Here is a 24,027-nt window from a genome sequence, read left to right as displayed (position 1 = left end):
GTCCTACATATATCACATATTTTGTATTTTTCTTATGTTCCACAGTACCTAATGACGATTTTGTTGGAAATTGGTTGAGTTGAAATAGCATACTTTATTTTCCAATAGTTTTTTTTCTAACTGGCAAAAAAGCCACAAAAAAATACTTACTCGTCGGTAAAAAGTAACAGAACCCATTGACATAAGTAAAATCCTCAGCGACTATAGCGACTTTGCACATTATGTAGTCACAAGCCGTTTAGCGGACTTATAATGTAAATTGCATTCTGAAATTTCAATTTACAACAGTAGCTTAATTGTCTTCGAGGAGGAGAAATTATTTGAATTATTTCGTTAAGGTCCCTTGAAACTAATAGGATTCAATAACGTTATAGTCCGTTCGTTTTGTTAATAACCAACTAGCTTCTGCCCGCGGCTATGTCTGCTAATGATGATGATGATGATTGATTTAAACTACCAGGCCTCACACTGTCTCCATACCAAATTTCATCTAAATCGGTTTAGCGGTTTAAGTGTGAAGATTAGCAGACAGATATACTTTCGCATTTATAATATTAGTAGGGATTTTGGACTTAACATTCTAGACAGTAATGGAGAATAAGATAAAGAAGAAATATGAAACCTCTCGTATTTGACATTGTTTAAAAAACGTATCAGTATTCATTGCAATGAATTCGTAGAACCTTTTTTAACATATACTTAATGACCCTAGTAAAGGTACTTACAAAATTAAATGAAATCATTTTCATCTTATAAATACTTAATGATTAAGTACAGAATTCACTGAAAAGAATGAAACGACATCTATTCATTTTGTCCTGTACGGCTACCATCAGTTTGGCACTGACATAAACGCCGTCGAGAACGTAATTTACTTTCTATACATCTCGCTCGTACTCGCATATTAGTGCAAACGAGATGTATACAAAGTAAATTACGTTCTCGATAGCGTAAATGTCAGTTTTGACACTGTCAGTGACTCATGGTACGGGCTCTGTACAAACTTCGTATTACTCAAAACATTATACGTTTTAGATGAAATTTCGTACATATGCATACAGCTTCAAACTTCATTTAAGCAATCCAGTCTTAATTTATCATTAAAATTCAGATCCCGTTTCGCTGTAAAGTAGTCTTAAAATATTATAAAACCCGTTACACTAATTTGGCCCTTAGTGCAGTCGTTTAGAATTAAGTTTCAGTATGAATAGGTACAAACTTTTATGACAATTTAAATTTACAATTCTACTGAATAAACGAACCGAAAGCTTGCACAATTTTCCATAAAACGGACTAAGATTTCGCTAAGTATGTCCTCAGAAAACTCATAATAAAATTCGCAAATAAAAATACCAACGTTCAACTTTCAATGACGTTATGAATTAGGTCTAGCTTTTAGAAGATTAAGCCATTATATCACAATGAGATCCTCAATTCACGCTGAGGCATAAAATAAAAATACGACCTATTTGCACAAAGCAACCAATAAAGAGAACAATTTCAGTTATTTATGCCGTTGTATTATCATAGCTCCCATAGTTGTGACTTTATTCTCTCTGCGAGCGCGCTCAGTTTATGAGCGGAATATTTCGGATTCTCATGCCGACTCAGCAGTTTTCAGCCCAGCTCTAACACAATGATTTATTGTTTCAGATGCCAGCGATGTAGCGGCGCAATCAGAAACTGCGAAAACGTGAAAAGTGCTCGATATTGAGTTGCAAACTCGTCCCATCCCTGACGCCTCGCGCGTGAAACAGTTGCGTTAATTCGCTTTTCAAAAATGTGGCAATGTGATTGGTTTACGCGATCGGCGAGTTTGTGATTAGTGATGTGCCGTGTCGATAGTGGTTATCGTTAGTGAGATGGCGACAATGGATTTGACAAACGAGGTGGTCCGCTTAAGGGCCGAGCTGGAGAAGGTCGCGACTGAAAGGGACATGCTTCTATGCGAGGTGTCGAACCTGCGGAGGGAGCTCGAGCTTAGCGAGTTGAAGAATCTGCAGGATGACAGGTGAGTGAATTGTAGCTAATGACGTGTCTGGAATAGAGATAATAGCGGCGTAGTGGGGGTGTTGGGTGTACGTATGGGGTTGGTTTCCGCACAAACAAAGGGCGCGTCTTGTAGGTCCTTTCAAAGGCTCGACAGTTCGTCGGGGGCTCCTCACTTCATGCTACTTAGCTGGTACAATTTATAGGATGCATTCGTTTGAAATGATGTTTTACCTGTTTTATATTTTCAATGTTTATTAAAAATATAATAATAATAATTTTATGAACACCATAATATACTCTTCTAATATTGATATTCTGTAATTTGGGATTATCTTTTTATTCGAAGCAGATTTTAGCTTTAATGGTGTTCGTCAATGCGTCGTTAACGCTTTATAATATAAAAACATAGGGCACGACGTCACTTTGCGTTGAAATGACCTATTCTTTTTCTTTCATTCATTTCTATTCAACTTTCATTGTCGGCGGCTGAGCTTCGTTGTATCTGAATGGGCCCTTAAAATGGTGATGCCCTAACTTTACCTAACTTACTATCTTTATTCCGGTTTTCATAGATTGCCTACTGACAGATGTTTACCAAATCATATCGCTCCCGCTTCCGCTCACTAACCCGCTCCCTCTCCTAACTTAAACCACGATCACGCATGCCTATTACTCCCATTGTCGTCGGCTGAGTTTCCGACGTGTCTGACGTCAGAAGGTCCTTTCCCACTCTCTGAATAGGCCCTTAAAAACGCTGCTGACTCCATTTTTAGGGTTCCGTACCCAAAGGGTAAAAACGGGACCCTATTACTAAGACTCCGCTGTCCGTCCGTCCGTCTGTCCGTCTGTCACCAGGCTGTATCTCACGAACCGTGATAGCTAGACAGTTGAAATTTTCACAGATGATGTATTTCTGTTGCCGCTATAACAACAAATACTAAAAACAGAATAAAATAAAGATTTAAGTGGGGCTCCCATACAACAAACGTGATTTTTGACCGAAGTTAAGCAACGTCGGGCGGGGTCAGTACTTGGCCGTTTTTTTGCTTGTTTTGCTCTATTTTTTGTTGATGGTGCGGAACCCTCCGTGCGCAAGTCCGACTCGCATTTGGCCGGTTTTTTTTCCCGTTTAAACTTTTTTCCTCCCTGAATAAATTATCGAGGAAGCACCGAGGGAGGTTTCGGGTTTGTTCAATTATTTTTTTTATTCAATTACGCGAATGTTGAGCCTGGGGATTAATTGCCTAAAAAAAGTATTATTTTTCATCAGCTTTTGCGTACAATCGATATTTTTATGAACAAGCTTTATTTGGGAGATTGTTATTATACCTACTCTTTTTGTTTGGAAAATTAAATGTACTTTACACTAGTTACCTAAGTCCTATCACTATCAAGTCCTCCTAAAAATCCTGGAGAAATTTAGGGAACTTTTTGAAAAACTACCAAAAACGATGTAAAATAGCGTCCCAGGCGTATAAAGTAATTGTATAAAATATCGTTTTCACTTCTCATGCTCAAAAAGTGCACCTTTATGTCGTGCGTAGACGACATAAAATCGCATTTTATGCTCTAGAGCAGAAAAGTAAAAGTTTCTTCTAAGACTAAGGTCTTCGGTCTCAATAGCCAAACAGTTAAAACATATTGCACAATTTTACTGAGCAATAAAATTGTGTAGATGACAAAACTTGTTATATTATTTTATTTTTGCTACAATTTATTAGAAATCCGTATTTTCTGTCATTAAATTTAGTAAATTTCATAATAGGAGTCGATTATCGTTCAAAAATGCTCCGAAATGTTTGACTTGGCAGAAAACCAAGCGTCTGAAACTCTGATCACATATTGAAAATTAAAAAATAATAATTAAAAAGTTTGTTGGCGGGAATTGGTTATAATATATATTCTGTTCTTTCGCTTTACGACAATTTCGTGGTGTAAATTGCCGTGAAAATGTGTTTTATTTTCCTCGCAATCGAAGTGAAAAGCTGAGTGTACAACAAGGGCATAAATGTCCATTTTTACCCTCGTCTACTATTTTGGTTGAAAAAATTGCCTCGGGTAAAAATGGGTCACTTTATGCCCTTGTTGTACAATCTATTTACCTACCTTTATGTTTTTTATAGCTACCTTTATGTTATGAAAATATATTATAGGTATGTGTATGACTCTGACTGTAGGTACTTTCGTTTAAAGTAGACTGTGAAAGCGAAGTTATTTCAAAGGCAATCGGAATGTGCGGGCGAAAAAGAACGTATTTTCATTTTATACAGCTTTAAAACACAAGCGAAATGATGGATGTTTCACAAATAACAATCGTCTGGGGTGGCAGATGACTGACGTTTAAATGAATTATGTTTGTGATTTATTACGAAGTACCTGGGAGACCGAACTATGCTCAAAAGAGCGCGTTTTTCCGAAGATAAGACCTGGGTAGTAGCTAGATCGATTTTTAGCCGCCGAAAACCCCCAATTAGCAAATTTCATCGAAACCGTTAGAGCCGCTTCCGAGATCCCCACGCTGTCTGTCCCTATATGTACTCGTATACTTAGATCTTTAAAACTACGCAACGGATTTTGATGCGGTTTTTTTTAATAGATGATAATATAGTGATTCAAGAGGAAGGTTTATGTATAATTTGTTAACCCGTGCGAAGCCGGGGCGGGTCGCTAGTATAATATATATATATACAAGAATTGCTCGTTTATAAGATAAGATAAGATTAGCTTCAGACCGCGACTTCGTCGGTGTGGAATGATGATGATGGTTGACAAAAACGATCTCCGGGCCTCGAACTAAATTACATCGCCCAAATCAGTTACAATACAAAGTAACATAAAATATAATATGAATTAATTTATTCCCTAAGCCAGCCATACTCTAAAGGGGCCCACTGATTACCAGTCCGCCGGCCGGTATCGGCCTGTCAGTTGTTCGGAGCTGTCAATTTTTTGTTCTAACTGACAGGCCGATATCGTCCGGCGGACTGTTCATCAGTGGGCCACTTTAGTGTGTTCCGCGGAACCCTAAGGGTTCCGCGACACCCCTGCAGGGGTTCCGCAAGAATTTAGAACACTATGCTTTAATCGCCACGAAAAATTTTACTATACCGCCTCCGTATTGTAGGGTTCCATCAAGTATTTCGCTTTCCAAAAGGGTCCCGTCAAAAAAAATTGAGAACCGCTGCCCTAAGCAACCCTATTTCCCAAAGGTCTGTAAATCAATTTAGGTCTCGAGCCAGACTTACCCTCATCACGTTATGTACCTACATAATATAGTACATGTAGTCCAGAGCCCGTACCATGAGTCACTGACAGTGTCAAAACTGACATTTAGGTACGCTATCGAGAACGTAATTTACTTTCTATAAATCTCGTTTGCACTATACATAGTTCGTTTTTTTTAGCATTAGAAAGAACTTGAAAGAAAGTAAGCGATTTTGACATATCTTTTAATTGAAAAACACTTTTTAAAAATCAATAACTATTACTTATGAAAGCAGAAGACTATAAAAACCGGCCAAGTGCGAGTCGGACTCGCGCACGGAGGGTTCCGCACCATCAACAAAAAATAGAGCAAAACAAGCAAAAAAAAACAAGCAAAAAAACGGTCACCCATCCAAGTACTGACCCCGCCCGACGTTGCTTAACTTCGGTCAAAAATCACGTTTGTTGTATGGGAGCCCCACCTAAATCTTTATTTTATTCTGTTTTTAGTATTTGTTGTTATAGCGGCAACAGAAATACATCATCTGTGAAAATTTCAACTGTCTAGCTATCACGGTTCGTGAGATACAGCCTGGTGACAGACGGACGGACGGACGGACGGACAGCGGAGTCTTAGTAATAGGGTCCCGTTTTTACCCTTTGGGTACGGAACCCTAAAAATCGTATTAGATTCATAATTGTTACATATTTACCGTAACTTATTTTTAAAATGTGTTTTTCAATTAAAAGACACATCAAGATTGTTTACCTTATTTCTAATGCTAAAAAAACGAACTATAATATGCGAGTACGAGCGACATGTATAGAAAGTGAATTACGTTCTCGACGGCGTTTATGTCAGTGCCAAACTTATGGTAGCCGTACTGAATAATATATAAACGATTGAACGATTGGTATACAGGGTGCAGTTGTGATAGAGCAATTCAGCACGCTGTCGTTGTTAGATACTCTACCCAGTCTACCCAATTATCAAATTCCTAAGTCAGACATTCAAATATTTCAAATACGAGATTTTATTTCGGGTTTACCATCTGAGAATTGTATTAGGTATTAGATATGAGCGCCGCGCCGGCGCGCCGCCGCCGCCGACAAAATTTTCGCGCCGCCGCCGCCGACGCTGCGCTATCGGCGTGGCATCGGCGTGACCTTGGTAGTTACTACTGCTTTCAGAATCAGATAATATATTTTTAATCCAGTTTAGATCATTAACGGCGCCACTTCGAATAGTTTATAGGCATTCAAAGGGTATTTTAGGCCCATATAATTCAAAAATATCGAAGGCAAATGCAAACTTATCTGTCTAGTAACCGCGCTACTAGTCTTGGGGAAACGAAATTATTTAATATCAATTTTAACATCAATATGCTTGTAACCCCCAATTTAGACTCTCGCGCGAGCCACGAGACGAGCCGCAAGCCGCGCCACGAGACGCGAGTCCACCGCTTACACTCGCGTTCGGCCTGTCATTCGGTTATAAACCTTATGCCGTGCCGTTAGTGTTTAAATTATATTAGCTCGACGAGCTTGCGAGCCACGAGACGAGCCGCGAGCCCACCGCTTACACTCGCGTCTCGTGGCGCGGCTCGCGGCTCGTCTCGTGGCTCGCGCGAGAGTCTAATCCGCCTAGAATAAACATACTGATTTCCTTCCATTTTTATTGTGGAACGTTCCACATTACAATTTATAGATTGTATATATACACTAGACATGTCAATCACAATGAAAAAATTTACTGTGATCAACTCTAGCTAACGTGAGACTCGAACCCACATCTTTGGATTACCGATCCAATGCATAACTAATTTTGCCAGCTAACCATCCGTCATTTACCGCGAATTTAACCATTGCAAGCATGGTTAAACGTTTTTAAAAGGTATAAAATGGGGTTAATTTTGAGATATTAAGCGTTTCCACGTCCAAATGTCCGGCCGTTGGCTTCGCATGGAAGGGCGTCGGAATCGGGTCTCAATTAAACTTGGCCACTGTTGAAATTTCAAGCTTTGCTCTCTCGCAGCTCAATCTTTGGCCTTGCACCGCTCGCATGGAATTAAGCCGCTATCTGAACCTGCAAGTTTTTGGCCCTGTTTGGAGCTCAACTTTCGGCCTGTTTTAAAACGCTTGAGCATTGGTCCTTATCCGATCTTAGCTCCATTTCAGCTCGGCCTTTGGCGTCGCACGAATGCGCCCGCAGGAAAGCTCCAGATCTTTAACACTATGGCTTCAGTCTTTATCGGCTTGCACCCTCGCTCTGCTCTATTGCAGCTCGGCCTCGCACAGAAGCGCGCCGCAATCGGCGCTCCAGGCGTTCAGCCGTCAGCCAAGCTTACACTTGGCGTTCGATTCTTAGCTGTATGCGTACCTGCAGCTCATCCTCTGGCCTCGCATTGGGAGGCGTCGAAATCAAGTCTTCGGTGTTACATGGAGCTCGGCGTTGGGCCTCACTTTTTGACATAAATCGGTTTTGTTGGGTCGATATTGGTTAATGACGGAGCTCGTTTTTTTTTTTGGACTGTCGACAAGACGTTTCCCTGATACAGTCAATCCGCAATTTTTACCTTAGCACAAAAGATAAGGGCCTCGCTAAGATCTTCCTGCCAAAGCCTCGCCATGATTAAGACCGCCTCTGATGCCGCGCGATACCGCTTATCCACAGTTTATACGATATCAATTTTTTTCGTACCATTATTCAATAAATTATCCTTGAAAATAAAAAATGCATTTATTTCATAACTTCCTTAGAGCAAAAACATGTTTTTTCGGTAAAATTTTGGTTTAAATTCTTTTTTCATTAATCGAAGGTGTTTCAAGGCCACGCCGCCGATTCGCCGCCGCCGCCGACCAATTTTGACCGGCGCGCCGCCGCCGGCTATATGCCTATCGGCGCTCATATCTATTAGGTATATCATAAATGATTCTGGATAAATAAAAGCTCTTGCAGTTTTATTACAATATTTTGCGACTAATCCCGTGTGAGTCTGAACTAAGTCATCTACATGCAATAGCGACCGCTATTCCATCTTCGTTTGCCAACAGAATACAAAATTTTCTGAAATTTAAATAAGAAGCTTCTATAAGTTTTTGATTTCTATAAATTATAAAATTGGTCGCAACGAAATCTAACTGTGAAACTTACAAGTACCTACGACTCCTAACTTGAAAAATAAACCGGTTCATTCTAAGTGGACATCTAAGAATTTACTTTTAATGCTTAAGAGCATTAAAAATACGAAAAAAAAATTAGAAGTTAATTTTATGTTATAAATAAAATTCATATTGTAGGTACATACCCGATCTCCATGTTAAATCTAAATCAATATAATTAAAACAAGTCAATTATCTTCGTCCATAAGAAAAAGATTACCGCCTATACGTAGAAGAAAAACGACTTACTATTAGCCTTATTGTCAAATGCTTACGTCGTTTTTTCGACCACGTGCACTGAGATGACTGATTACCGACATTACGCACTGACTAGCTGAAACAAAGCTAGGCAATTTGCAAATTGATAGATTGTCTTATAATGTTCTATTATTAATTGTGGCCTTGATATATGTTTGTTACATTATTGTCGAGGTTCGGAAGTAGCTATACTTGCAGGCTGAGGATTCGTTTTAAACGGACGACCTTGGGAGTCCGTTTAATTGAATCCGAAGCCAGCTCCATTTAAGTTTTTTGATTTATACCGACCGAAGTCGAAAATGTATCTTGATATCCAATCTCGTTAGCGTGAAGCAGCAATTATCGATAACACATTCCATTTAGTCGAAATCGTTTTATTTGAAGAATTGTTGAATTTAAAATAGATGCTTACTCGAAACTCATTACGCAAGTCCTTGTTTCAATCACTCGTTCAAAATTACTTTTTTCTCGTATACGTTTTCTTATTCCACAGTAATAAACAAGCGACTCATGATGGAAAACATTTAATGTAGCCTATAGATGCTTGCAACTCTTAATATCACTAAAATCTTGTTATTTCCCCTTTTGGTGCCATTTTGAAAGCGCTTCAGCTCTAAATTCTAGACACATCAGTATCATCTATCATTTTAAAATACGGTTTGTACCTATTCTTTCGTATTTCTAATGGCATAAAACTATTTAAACCAAAACTTGCTTTAAGTCAAGGTGTTCTAGGTTCATTTTTGATACTTCAGACGATTCAAAACACGATACCCTGCAGTGCGTCGAATGCAGTGGAAAACGAAATTTCTTAACGATACAGTTGCTTTTGCGATCGTTTGAAACAAACTTGTTGTTTTACAATACATGTTTTGCGGTGTGGTGTCGCGTTTTTACATTTTGCACTTGACAGTCTTGTTACAAGTTTTCAAGGTAACAAATGAGGAAGAATTGGTAAAGTTTGATTTGAAGGAAAGTTTTCCATTAGACTGAACATAATGATTTTAGACGTAGCGTTACGATTCATTTTGGAATTTTAAACTTTTTTAACGCATATCAACTCATTATAAGAAATCGATCTCAATTAAACTACAAAGGAAAACGCTCGTGAATCCATCATGCGAACACCGTTATGATAACAGATTTCCAAAATGGTCCACTTGGCCTGATGAAAGGGATCTATGCTAATAGAAGCTTGTTGAAGGATCGAATCGTGGTTCTGCATAATATCAAAGTTCCCGACATATTCTAGTAACAGTCGACAGTTCTTATATGTAGGCCTTAAGGTAAGACTGTTTCTTTAGTGAAAACGAAAGTCCTCAAAAGCTTCTTGGAGCCAAGGTTAACGAGATAGCGTCAAACTGCCCACGTATGCTGTGGTTTATAACGGAGTGGATTTAATGCGCGGTGCGCGTTTATGTCAGCAATGACAGTTATGCTCTAATAGTTTAATGATCTGCTACATAACTCGGTGCGAGATGTTTTGATTGTTTAAATGAAGCACGTTAGATCAAATTGTCAAAACGGGAGGCTGTCTGTAATATGTTTGCTGTTGTGCACCTATACGGTAACAACAAGTAGAAGAAATCTTTCAATTTTAGACGTACAAGCTTTCGATAAAGCCTCTTAATGTTTAATGAATCGCACCGCGCCGGTCGCTTATTATGTGCAATATTCAACCAATGTTTACTTTTTCCTGTGCTGCAGCTTATGCCATGACTATTAATCATCTTTCGTTTGTTCATTTACTTGGCACTCCAAGTGCCAAGTGTTGGTCCCACTGGACCAACTCCTTCCGTACATTTTTACTCCCCAGTCATCTTGTCACTCGCAGCCTTTTTATCCATATCATCATCATCTCTTATCAGTCCATACTCGTCTTCCTTGCTCTATCTCTATTCACACGCAGTGTACATAACACACAAAGGGTATTTTGATGTGCCTGAAAATAAATTATATTTGATCTGGTGTTGGTTTGCTATGGGTGCCCCGTCCTATTCATACACCATAAATAAACAATCCATCAGCAATTCAACACACTGAAGCATTACCCAACGTCACGCGTTTCCACTGAAACCGAACCATTGTTTCATTACGCAATGTTTAGGTAATTTCTCTTTCACAGCACTCGCTATGCAAATCACAGCCACCGTGAAGTGTGACATGCAAAATAGCCATGTGCACTTAGAAAGTGCGAGTGCTCCGGTAGTTTTTGGGTATTAAGCGGGGTTAAGAGAGCGTTAAATCAGCCTGCAATGCCTATGATGGTCTTTATCTCGGTAATTGATGTATTTATGTTACGTTGTAGGAAAAATAGGTATACATACTTGAGTTTTTGTTGTCATTTTCCCTTTTGCCTATAATCTCCACCGCCGAATGTAGGCACCTAACACTTCCTTTTCCACTCCACTTTCTTCAACACTTGATCTTTTGGTTTTGGCAAGTGACTTGCTGACGCTTAATTTACCCGCGTTGTATGGTCCATTCTTCAACTACTTAATAACTAAAATAAAACAAACCGCCTTTAGAATCTAAAACTACATTGTATCTCGTAATGTTTTCAAGAGCAACCAAGCTAGTATTACAACAATTATTTCTCACCAGCTAAGCGGTTGACCGACACCATCTTTGTGAACTTTAAGAATAATGTTGCCTAAGACAACCGCAATTCATTACTTTAGAACCGCGAACCTTAACCCCAGTTGCTTCACGTGACCTCTGGACCTGATGACTTGATGATTAAAATTGCACTTAGTCTTATTGTTGGTTGATTGAGACATCGTCCATTGAATGGATGGTAATAATGATGATATGTGAGTTCTCGCGATGTTAAAGTGAAACTATGTTTCAATGACGGTGATATGAACTATGACTGAAAAGTTTTAATGATGCGTTTTTACTACACTTTCAGACAAATTTCGGGATCACTTGACCGCTGGTATTTATGACTACAAACTTTTTAGAAAAAGCAGCCATCCGCAGTAAAAATCTTCAATTTTGGGGCCACAAGGATCCGCAAAGTCCGCAAAATCTTAGGAGGTACCTCCTAAGACTAGGTACTATAGCCACAAACCTTTATAGGTCATCAATATGGAGATGACGATCTTAGTCTTCACTAAACGAGCGAGTGCGTTTTATGAGCAACTCCAAAACAGAACCTCAGTCACAATTTTGAAATCTTTCCCTATCATGAGATTTTCACTTTTCTAATCTGTATCTAGGTATTTAACATGCTAGAATTAGTCAGCGGCCGAAGGAAGCAGGCCTACTCAAATTGAATTGTAGCTAACTGCTTACTGTACGTAGGATTTGTATGTGTCTTTTTTTAATTGAATCCAATCAACTAATATGTCTATTGAGACATTTGAGACCCAGCAAGGTTATATCCGTCATCACATCAACGATAGCGTAGGCCTTTGAGTGGGCGAATACACAAAGGAAATATAATAAATAGCAATACATTTCCGTTTAGTTACATGATAAGTGTCAATAACCGAAATTCAACAGCCAACCAAAAGGAAGTTCTCTTACAATATTTATTGGGACAAACATAGAACGTATAATAGCCAAAGGATATATGATTCCTGTTGTTATGATGCTTTTGTTATCCTTATCTTATTCACAAAATATTTTTTCTCAACTTGTTTGATACGTTTTGCTGCAAGCTTATTTTCATTCACCGGTTCCTAGTTTAAGTAAGAAATAAACCAAGAAATAAAATGAAAGCCACTCATTTCTGAACAGAAATTTGGTTAAAGTGCAATTGTTAAAATCATAATGGGCGCCGTTTACCCGAGTCATGCTTTTCATTTCACATACCTAAGAGGAAATTAAAATACATGTGTATTTTTATAATATTTCTTGAGAGTAGGTATTCCCAATTAAAAAAATTAGTTTAAGGGATCGCTGATAGATTTAAAAAAATATATATTATTATTTAGTGATGTTTGTTACACTGGTTAAGACGATGTGCTTGAACGCTATAAATATATCCTTTAGCCGCCCAGAGACCTACAAAAAGGTCTCCTGTTCCATTCTAATTTGAACTTTGTGTTGACAAAATAAAATTTCATTTTGCTTGGCAAGGTTTGACGTATAGAGGATATGACGTACAGTCGTGTTTTCGTGTTGTAACCTTATTCTTCCTTCTAAGACAATGCGTGTCGGATGTCGGTGCCGAAGTCACGATATTATGACATCTGTGACAGATGTCGACCGGTAGCTTACTTTTGCGATGTTTGTTTGGCGATATCGATATAGGCTATTATCACATAGCATTGGGGTAGGAAACTACGGTTTAAACATTTTACACATTTGGATGAGAAAAATTAAGCAAATGATGAAATGTGATAACTAATTGCTTTTAAATATTGAGCTTTCACTCGTAAAATCAGTATGATAACAATAACAACTTATTATTTGTTCAATTTCGTAGTTAGATAATTAGCATGACACTTATTGACAGTAATTTTTAGCACCATAGAAAAGTGTTGTAAAGCTGTCTAGTTGTTTACTCACCTTAAAAGGTATTTTGACGCAGGTCTATCATAAAATGTGCTATTATCTATGAAAAGGGACCTTATTGCCGATGGCGCTTACGACACTTGACATCGATAAGCAAAAACGTAGTAGTTTAAAATTGGGGATTCTGGCACATGTTTAGTTGTTTTGATTCCCAATTTAGCAATTAAGTTTCTTTGAATACTGGAACATTCAATGTTGCTGTCTATCCAATGCGGAGGTCAATTTATGTTATGTGACGCTGATGAACTGATCAGTCATGTTGTGTTAGAAAACTTAAATCGGATTTAAAGGTCCCTTTGTAGTTTTTTATAAATAACTCTTAAACGGTGACCTGTAGCAAAAAATGTTCTGATACACAAGTAATCTTCATAAAATTGTCTACATTAAATATTCTATACGCTTTTTCGCTAGGATCAATATTAAAAAAAAATATTTAAGGGAGAAAGTTAATTATAATCAATTGTTAATATTTAAAAAAATATTTAAGGGAGAAAGTTAATTATAATCATTTGTTAATATTTTTTGTAAATAACTCGTAAACGGTGGCCTGTAGCAAAATATGTTCTGATACATAAGTAATCTACATAAAATTTTCTACATTAAATATTCTGTACACTTTTGCGCTGGGATCAATATTAAAAAAAAATATTTAAGGGAGAAAGTTAATTATAATCAATTGTTAATATTTTTTGTTAATAACTCGTAAACGGTGGCCTGTAGCAAAAAATGTTCTGAAACATAAGTAATCTACATCCAATTTTCTACATTAAATATTCTATAAAAAAATTCGGTAGGTTCAATATTAAAAAAAAATATTTAAGGGAGAAAGTTAATGGGGAAGTTAGTGCACTGAGTTGTCCCTTTTGTCCCAGGCGATGCCGCTTGACACAATTGTTCCTTGGATCATACTTAATTGATCTGAAGTCTTAACCTGGATATTAACTTTTGGCTTCCCCCCAAAAAGGGAAAGGAAAAAAGTGGTTCCGGCTGTACACTGCGCTCTGTTTGATATAAAGCCGCAATCCGATGATTGATTGACATAATTGTTCTCCCAGAAGGAGGTTCGTGGGGCATTTGTCTTTGGTACGGTCGTATAGAGGGCGGCTGGGTGACCTCCAGAAAATTCCGACTTTTGGTCTACCGCTTCCGGTCAGAAAAATGTTTGACGGCCCGGCCAAATGGTCGGACCTAGGTGGGGGGTGCTCGACCAAATGTCATAGAGGTACCCTGGCAGTTTTTGACGCCGCCATTTTTTTTTTCAAAATGCCCTACATTTTTTTTTTAATTTTTTCAAGTTTGTCCTAGCGCGCTGAAATTTTGGTCACGGAAACTCGGGGTCCCCTAGATTCCTATGAAAAAAATTCTTTTCATAAAATGTTTTAATTGCGGAAAAACTGGGCACTTTTATTTTGTATGGTAACTTTTAAACGGTGCGTGATAGGTGGGGGGTGCTCGACCAAACGTCATAGAGGGCCTCGAGGGAAATAAAACTGCATTGAAAAAAATTCAAAATGGCCGACTTTTTATTTTATTTTTTCAAGTTGGTCCGAGCGCACCGAGATTTAGCATGGCATGAGATAGAGGCCTCTAGATTCCTATGAAAAAATTTTTTTTTGGAAAAAACCCAAGATGGCAGAAAAAAATGGCAATTTTTATTTTGTATGGCAGCTTTTAAATGGTGCGAGATGGGTGCTCGGTTGGTTGCTCGACCAAATGTCATAGAGGGCCTCGAGAAAAATGGAACTGCATTTAAAAATTTTCAAAATGGCCGACTTTTTTTTTTCAAGTTAGTCCGAGCGCGCTGAGATTTGGCATGCGGCGAGCCTGGGGGCCCAAGAATACTATGTGAAAAATTTTTTTTGGAAAAGTCCAACATGGCGGCGGACACGCGCAAAAGTCAAATTTCCAAGTAGGTTAAGCGAGCCCGTAGGGCGAGCTTCAGGCTGGGAGGCCGAAGGCCGACCCTGCGGAGGGCCATTAGGCCCGGAGCTTCACCCCGAGTGTCCAAGCGTGGCCTACCCCCAGTAATGAACGACCAGTCTGGCCTGGTGGGTAGTGACCCTGCCTGTGAAGTCGCGGTCCTGGGTTCGAATCCCAGTAAGGGCATTTATTTGTGCGATGAGCACAGATATTTGTTCCTGAGTCATGGTTGTTTTCAATGTATTTAAGTATTTGTATATTATATAATTATATCGTCGTCTGAGTACTCACAACACAAGCTTTCTTGAGCTTACCGTGGGGCTTAGTCAATTTGTGTAATAATGATGTCCTATAATATTTAATATTTATTTATTTATAATTTTGGACGAGGCCGAAGGCCAAGCTGCGGGAATGACGAACCAAGCAAAATCCTATACAAAAACTGTGTAGTAACTTGGTAGAACGCTTGGAAGCGCTGCATTCACGCAGCTCGGCCTTCGGCCTCGCTTTAAATTACTGGGGGTTGCACGCTTGGGAGTCGGTGTGAAGGCTCCGGGCCTTTGGCTCTCCGTCGGGGTCGACCTTCGGCCTCCCAGCCTGAAGCTCGCCCTTCGGACTCGCTTAACACAGTTTTTGTATAGGATTTTGCTTGGTTCGTCATTCCCGCAGCTTGGCCTTCGGCCTCGCCCAAAATTACTGGGGGTAGGCCACGCTTGGATACTCGGAGTGAAGCTCCGGGCCTAACGGCCCTCCGCGAGGTCGGCCTTCGGCCTCCCAGACTGAAGCTCGCCCTACGGGCTCGCTTAACCTACTTGGAATTTGACTTTTGCCCGCGTCCGCCGCCATTTTGGACTTTTCCAAAAAAAAATTTTCACATAGTATTCTTGGGCCCCCAGGCTCACCGCATGCCAAATCTCAGCGCGCTCGGGTTAACTTGAAAAAAAAAAGTCTGCCATTTTGAAAAAATTTAAATGTAGTTCCTTTTTTCTCGAGGCCCTCTATGACATTTGGTCGAGCACCCCCCACCCATCTCACACCGTTTAAAAGCTGCCATACAAAATAAAAATTGCCATTTTTTCCGCCATCTGGGGTTTTTTCCAAAAAAAAAATGTTTTTCATAGTAATCTAGAGGCCTCTATCTCCTGCCATGCCAAATGTCGGTGCGCTCGGACCAACTTGAAAAATTTAAAATAAAAGTCGGCCATTTTGAATTTTTTTCAATGTAGTTTTATTTCCCTCGAGACCCTCTATGACATTTGGTCGAGCACCCCCTCCTGTCACTGTCACGCACCGTTTAAAAGTTACCATACAAAATAAAAGTGCCCAGTTTTTCCGCAATTAAAACATTTTACAAAAAAAAAAATCATAGGAATCTAGGGGACCCCGAGTTTCTGTGACCAAAATTTCAGCGCGCTAGGACAAACTTGAAAACATAAAAAAATAAAAGTCGGCCATTTTGAAAAAAAAATGACGGCGTCAAAAACTGCCAAGGTACCTCTATGACATTTGGTCGAGCACCCCCCCCTAGGTCCGACCGTTTGGCCGGGCTGTCAAACATTTTTCTGACCGGAAGCGGTAGACCTAAAGTAGGAATTTTCTGGAGGTCACCCAGCCGCCCTGTATACGACCGTACCAAAGACAAATACCACACGAACCTCCTTCTGGGAGAACAATTATGTCAATCAATCATCGGATTGCGGCTTTATATCAAACAGAGCGCAGTGTACAGCCGGAACCACTTTTCTCCTCTCCCTTTTTGGGGGGAAGCCAAAAGTTAATATCCAGGTTAAGACTTCAGATCAATTAAGTATGATCCAAGAAACAATTGTGTCAAGCGGCATCGCCTGGGACAAAAGGGACAACTCAGTGCACTAACTTCCCCATTAACTTTCTCCCTTAAATATTTTTTTAAATATTGAACCTACTGAATTTTTTTATAGAATATTTAATGTAGAAAATTGGATGTAGATTACTTATGTTTCAGAACATTTTTTGCTACAGGCCACCGTTTACGAGTTATTAACAAAAAATATTAACAATTGATTATAATTAACTTTCTCCCTTAAATATTTTTTTTAAATATTGGTCCTAGCGAAAAAGCGTATAGAATATTTAATGTAGACAATTTTATGAAGATTACTTGTGTATCAGAACATTTTTGCTACAGGTCACCGTTTAAGAATTATTTATACAAAACTACAAAGGGACCTTTAAATCCGATTTAAGTTTTCTAACACAACATGACTGATCAGTTCATCAGCGTCACATAACATAAATTGACCTCCGCATTGGATAGACAGCAACATTGAATGTTCCAGTATTCAAAGAAACTTAATTGCTAAATTGGGAATCAAAACAATTAAACATGTGCCAGAATCCCCAATTTTAAACTACTACGTTTTTTGCTTATTGATGTCAGTGTCGTAAGCGCCATCGGCAATGAGGTCCCTTTTAATAGATAATAGCACAAATAATCTCATATGAGATCGCGTGGAATCCATTCTGTACAGGTATACATAAAAATAATACGAAATTCTCTATCTTAGTTATGTGCCATGTAAACTAACACAAGGTCATGGCTGCAATATTTACCAAACCATATACGACGTCCATTTTAGTAAAAGTTTGCCAATTCACATAGCAAACAAACTGGAAATTTCAAACTTGTCAATGGTCTTGGAAACACCCACACTGTTTGCCATTATTTACCATTGAACTATTTGGTGGAAGAAACGCGTGTTTACAGTCGTCTTTAAAAAGATATGTATACGTATACAGTTTGAACTTTATTTCATTGTGATAAGGTATAAAATGTTCATTTGTTTGACGCCGATGGTTGGCAAGGACATCTTTTGATTTTTTTATTTGCTGAAGCTATCAATCTCAATCAGTTAGTTTTTGTTTTGATGTAATGTAAACACTGCTTTTAATATAATTAGGACGCAATGTCAATTTAAAGGTCCAGCAAACTTGAACCTTAACAATGAAATCTTAGATTTGCGTTTCCAGAACTTGATTATGTTGCGTTCTTAATCGATGTGCAATGCGATTCGTACTTAAGGCACGTCCTTTTGTGTCAGCAAGGCAAAATGGTCGATTAATGACTTCAAAACGTAAAAAAACTAAGTTCTTTAGTTAAATTTACGCGATTTATTACGTAAATAATTTCGTCCAAAGCGGGGATTTGAACATTTTGTACGCGATTAGCCATGCGTCCACCTTTGCGTCCTGGGTAGTTAGAAACACATACCTATCGGATGCCTTTAATTCCTTAGTTAATACAATTTTGTACCGGGCACTGGCTGTTATTTGTAAGTGACCCGTTTTTGACCCATCTCTAGCCGCTCAGAGGCCTATAAAAAGGTCCCCCGTTCCATTCTAATTTGAATCTTAATTTTGACACATCAAAACTGCATTTGTCTTGGCAAGTTTTGATGTCGGGGCGGCGAGAGGTTAATATGTTTGCTTCTCACGGGAGTTTTATTATTAAGACCTAAATCTCAAAACGTTCTTTCTGTCTAAGTTCATTGACCCAAAACATTTCCCTCAGTGAAAGATACTTTGAACAGGTGCGTTGAAAGGCTGGGTCACGAGTGTGTGCATTTTCTAAGCAACGTCGGTAAAAGTCTTAAAAAGCTTTTCGCCTGTGCTAACGTACGTACGATCAGGTTTGGTTAAGGCGAAGCTGTGGTAATATGAGGCTTAGTAAATATAATATAAACCGAAACCAGTTGCAGCGTTGTATAATGCTGATTATTGCAAATCACCTAGCTAGTATAACAAAAAGAAAAAAACAAGTTATTTCATATAATGATCAATACGTTTTCTGGTGTGTACGACTTTTTTTCTTATTATGTCACACATTATATACAAAATTACATTAATTTAATCTCTGACTATTGACCTATGTTCAATTTATTCATTCATCCATTCAATTTCAGTCAGATTTTGTTTTTACCCCCGTCAAATCTGTGTATCTTGTTCACGGTCACTTTTACAAGCAGCAATCAAAACTTCCATTCACTGTTCATCATACGCCCTTTCATGATTTAAAACGATTACATCATTTATATCCTCTGTATACTTCGGTCTACGGATTATCAAAAAATGCATAAATTTCTTTTTGCGTAACAATAATATAAGTAGTAGAGATTAGGGAAGTAACTTAAGTATTCTTATTGACCCGGTAAACAACATTCCATTCTCACCTTAATTTATAGAATTTAATAGGTGAGAAACGACTGTTAGGTAATTTGTATTTTGTCTGTGGGATGTGTGATACTAAAATATTTGTTTCAATATAATAAATCTACAATAACTAATTAAACTATAACTTACGAATAATAACTTATGGGTTATTTTTTCGATAATGAACCGATAATAGTAGGTACCTGTGTGATGGCTACCACCAGTTTGGCACTAACATAAACGCTATCGAAAACGTAACTTACTTTCTATGCATCTCGCTCGTACTCGCATATTAGTGCCAGCGAGATGTATAGAAAGTAAATTACGTCGACGTTAGCGTATATGTCAGTTTTGACACTGTCAGTGACTCATGGTAGTACTGTCTGTAGTACCCGTACTGTAGTACCCGTCGCACGTAAAATTAAGTAAGAACTTCGCCTTAACAATTCACTCATCAGTATGCAGCGTTCTCGCGTCCCCAATAAGCTGTTCGTTAAACAAATATATGGATGTATAAAAAACACATGCACTCCAAAATAATTGGGGCACGTGCTCGCACTTGCTTCCTATGTGCTCGGATTGTTTAGGCATTTTATAAGAAATGAGGTGTACACTTTTACAGTCAGCAATGTAATTAGAACCTTAATACCAAGGAATAAGGTATGAAATGTATCTGTTCTAATTTTGTTTAGTGTATCGAGATTATTCCACATACGCTCCATGAATTTTAAGCTCCAAGTGAGGATTTGCAACCCAATATTTATAAGGAAGTGCTGGATGTATGTGATGATAGCTTTTATGTCGTTTATCGCTGTGGATATGATTCAGACAAGACTCGTCGGCTATTTCTAAATACACACTTTTGTTTCTTCTTGGTAGTATCCTACTTTGACCCTTCATTTTATTTTATGTTTTTCGTTTTATGGTAATAATATTTAACTAGGACCGAACTTTTTAACCTTTCAAAATTAAACTTCAAAAATAATGCTTACTATTCAGGAGTTTTTAAGAAAAAACTAACATAAAATCTCTCACAAAAAACTCACTTAATGGAGTTATTTATCAAATCCATCTCTAGAAAATCTATTCAAATTTCTGAGCTGTAAAATAATCAGTGTTAAAATTACAATGACCCAACCTTAGAACTTGTAAAGAAGTCTAATAATACGGCTCACTGCTACAAATCAAATGAACGGGTTTATTTCGTGTTGAACCTCAGGGTTAGGCTTTAGAATCTTTAGACGCACTTAACCCGAATTTATGTGAAAGTTCTCCATAGGTCAAATGTCGTAAGGTTTCCCTCCCACATACACATAAAGATGGGATCTGGATAGAGATAAATGTCCCGATCATTCCCCTGGCCTTGAAACAAACAGGAAAAAAGGGAGCATCAGAATTTTACAAGTACTAGCCTCGGCACTTACCCGGTTGTAAAACAAAGTTAAGCCGGCCCTATCTTTCCTACCACCGGCCGGTTCTGTTAAAATTTGTTATGATATTTCTTTGATACGACCTTGAGTCGTATCCATCACGCGCACCAAAAATAAGTGCGTTAGAGTTTCCTAATGAGTGGATTGTGATTGTATTTCGCGAGCACAAAACGGTCGAGAGCCGCTTACAAAGCAAACACAGACGTCGTAGTACTTATTGGTGGGATGAGAAAGGACACAAAATACCAAAATGGGACAATACACCATATACGTTTTCATAACTCAGAGGATGATTTTGATGAAATTGCGCTTATATTGTACATAATAATAGGGAACTCTATCTAAACACCACAGTTTGTTGAAATCTAACGTAAAACAGAATTCGACAACAAAATAAAAATGAAATGATTCAACTCTAAGGTCTTATCAAAACAATAAACATAAAAACCAATAACACACTGTTGTACAGAATACGCCTTCTTTAGGGAGAAACATTCAGTGGCTCATTTCATTTTGTAAGAGCTTATGGAAGACGTTTCGGAGTATTACGGTGAATGGAAAGGTAATTGTGCTTTGTTCGTAAATTAATCAGGAGTTACTTTGGAAAACCAATGCCTTTTACTGCCTGACATTACTAGGATACAAAAAAAACTGAATCATTATCAGCTGGGTCATTTACTTAGCGAAAATTTGAGTGTTCAGTTAATTTTCAATCTTGACTTCAGTTATATTTGTTCTCCATCCTCATCTGTACGATCTTCACATATTAATTCTTCAACTTCCATAGACATTAACTAGATTGCATAGCAGGAATTTGGTTAATATGCAGCCGTGTTAGGTATTCCGAAGCCAGGATTCCCAAATTGGCTAACCAGAGCTAAAAGCACTTAACTAGTTGGCTTGAGAACTAAGTGCTGGAGCTTTATTAGCAATTAAGACATAAATATATTCTTTCTTAAATTCTTTATTAGTAACAATTTTGCTTTACCCATTGTTACTATTTGTTTTATTTTTCTCACTTTCAAAGTTTTATTTCGTATAATTTATCATAATTTTAATCATCATGTTTGTCAATTTCTTGACGTGTTTTTTTCTAAGGATTTCGCCAAAGACAAATTTTAGAATTTAGATACATATTTAATTTTCTTCCAGTTTTGTCCCTAAAACTAAACATGACCAACTCGCTACAATTTGATGTACAAACACAGTTTTATCAAGTATATTAATGGTAATTTCTTAGAATGTATAGGTATCTTTTTATTTAGTGGAAGGAGACAACGATTAATGAATATCTCTAGTAAGATCTGTAACATGATTAACGATACTTTATTAAGATATGACAAACATATTACTTAAGCCCGAGTAAATATCCATTTATCGTAGTTAACTAGACCAACATGGCATGATGAAGTGTCGGACTTTCAGCTTCATATTGCACGGTCATAGATCAAGCTATAGGGAAACGCCCACGAGGTCTGCATTTATCAGTTTATCGTCGAAGCTCAGAGAAAACAGCATGATCACTGTGCGTTTCACCAGATAAACTACCCGTCCCTCTATAATTAATACAGGTTAGAAAAAGACTGGTAGTCAATCTCGCGGGCGAGATACTGTCGCGCTCCTCCGGTGTTTAGCCGACTGTTTTTTTTTTTGACAACCATGTCCTAATTAAATATAGTAATATAGTTTTACTGTAGACTGCCATCCTTACACCGCAATACTCTACCTCCTATTATCTAGGCCCACTTCAATGTCAGTTTCCGTGTCATATGCTTCAAATTTAGAAATGAATGACACCTGCAAAATTTTCATGCAGATACAGTATGGAAAATAAAAAAAGCAAAGTGGCGTTACGCACGACCAAACAGCAATGCGTTAATCACGTTCGAACTGTTAAAAAACACGAAGGCTTAGTGACTGCTCAATTACAGAATGGAAATAAAACTGTGCACCGAACTGTATAATTGTTGAAGTTCCTTAATTACATTGATAAGTGTAATTAAGAGACACAAAAAATACTCGCACAAGCGAGCGTGAAGTAAGTTGACGGATATTTCACGTCTACTTAATGTCAAATGAACGCATCAATACGTCAGTTGTCGGTTGTGTTTTTGTAAGAATCAATATAATTCATTCATAATTTCTAAAATTTCTTTATTCTTAAGACAAAACCAAAAGAATTAAATTCGTATTATGTTAAACATGCCAGCAAGTTGGTAGTCTGGTGACATCAAAAACACAGATTTTCTCAACAAGTGAACAGGCTAGCCTCCCCTCCCGTTTAGGTCGTTTAGCAGCATACGCCCACAGTTCATCAGCTCGATTGGTTTCGTGTTATAACAATATTAGTGCCATTGTTCCTATAACTCCAGAAGTCTCTAAACTCGGCTTAGTGTAAACCATGTACCGTGTTAAACAATTTCCGAAAGTGGAAACTCAAGTAACTTACGAAAGTTTTAGCACTAATTTACCTCATGAGTTTAATTTAATTTAAAGTTGCTTAGTTGGCACTTACCAGTTCCTAGCTCAGAATTCTCCTTTTCGTAGTGTGTGTGTGTGTGTATAGTAATTTGTGACGCAAGTTGTTATGGAGACACGAAAATGACATCAAAGTGAGATATTTTGTGATGTGTTTCAAACTGGTTTCAGATAACTTACTAAACTTGACCTAGTGTTATACTCGTAGGTATAGTATTCTAGTAACTTTACGAAGATGGAAGTGAAAGTGCTGCGCAACTACAAACTTCCATTTGTATGTTCGAGTGATGATTGTGAGTGTTCGTATAGGAGGTGAGTTGATTTGTTAGACCTGTACCCCAAAAGCATAAAATTGTTGTAGTAATTCACCGAATCGCATTTCACCTCGATCTCATATTTAATTTTCGCATTGTGTCTCAATAGTTTTTTTTTCTAATGGCTGTAAGTTTTAGTCGCATTTCACCTCGATCGTGCATTTAAATATCGCGTTATGACTCAATCGTTTATTATTTTAGTCGTTATTAGTTTTAGTCGCATTTCACCTCGATCGTGCATTTAACTTTCGCGTTATGACTCAATCGTTTATTACTTTAGTCGCATTTCACCTCGATCGTGTATTCTATTGGCGACGTGATTCAACGCAACAGTATGAAGATTGAGTAGATTGTCCCAAACAAACGTCGATCGCGGCGAAATGCGTCTACGGTAAAATACTACACAAAAAATTAAATACTACAAATTAATTATACTAATGTCAAAAGCTACACGAAAAAGTGCGTCAAGTAAAAAAATCTAGTGATATCTTTTTCATTCAAGGTGAAATACGATTCGGTGAATTACTACAACAATTTTATGCTTTTGGGGTACAGGT

The 24,027-nt window shown here is 38.0% G+C and overlaps 1 protein-coding gene and 1 long non-coding RNA gene across 4 annotated transcripts in view; one reads left to right on the top strand and one right to left on the bottom strand.

Moving 5' to 3' along the window:
• LOC134658288 (IQ motif and SEC7 domain-containing protein 1) overlaps positions 1-24,027 on the top strand; it is a 262,519-nt gene that overhangs the window by 127,940 nt on the left and 110,552 nt on the right. The window contains exon 2 of one of the 3 annotated variants that reach the window (XM_063513891.1): positions 1,654-2,011. In XM_063513891.1, coding sequence (XP_063369961.1) covers positions 1,863-2,011 — 149 coding nt within the window. In that variant the 5' untranslated portion in view covers positions 1,654-1,862. Of the gene's footprint in view, positions 1-1,560; positions 2,012-24,027 lie in introns of those variants that run through there. The other 2 variants (XM_063513890.1, XM_063513894.1) reach the window with 2 other exon arrangements.
• LOC134658330 (uncharacterized) overlaps positions 1-24,027 on the bottom strand; it is a 150,729-nt gene that overhangs the window by 24,018 nt on the left and 102,684 nt on the right. The window lies entirely within an intron of this gene.

The sequence above is a fragment of the Cydia amplana genome, chromosome 22 (genome assembly GCF_948474715.1).
Source record: "Cydia amplana chromosome 22, ilCydAmpl1.1, whole genome shotgun sequence".
In the NCBI taxonomy this organism is placed as follows: Eukaryota; Metazoa; Arthropoda; class Insecta; order Lepidoptera; family Tortricidae; genus Cydia; species Cydia amplana.
Note: the sequence above shows the minus strand (reverse complement) of the source record. Positions and strands in the feature narration are given on the sequence as shown.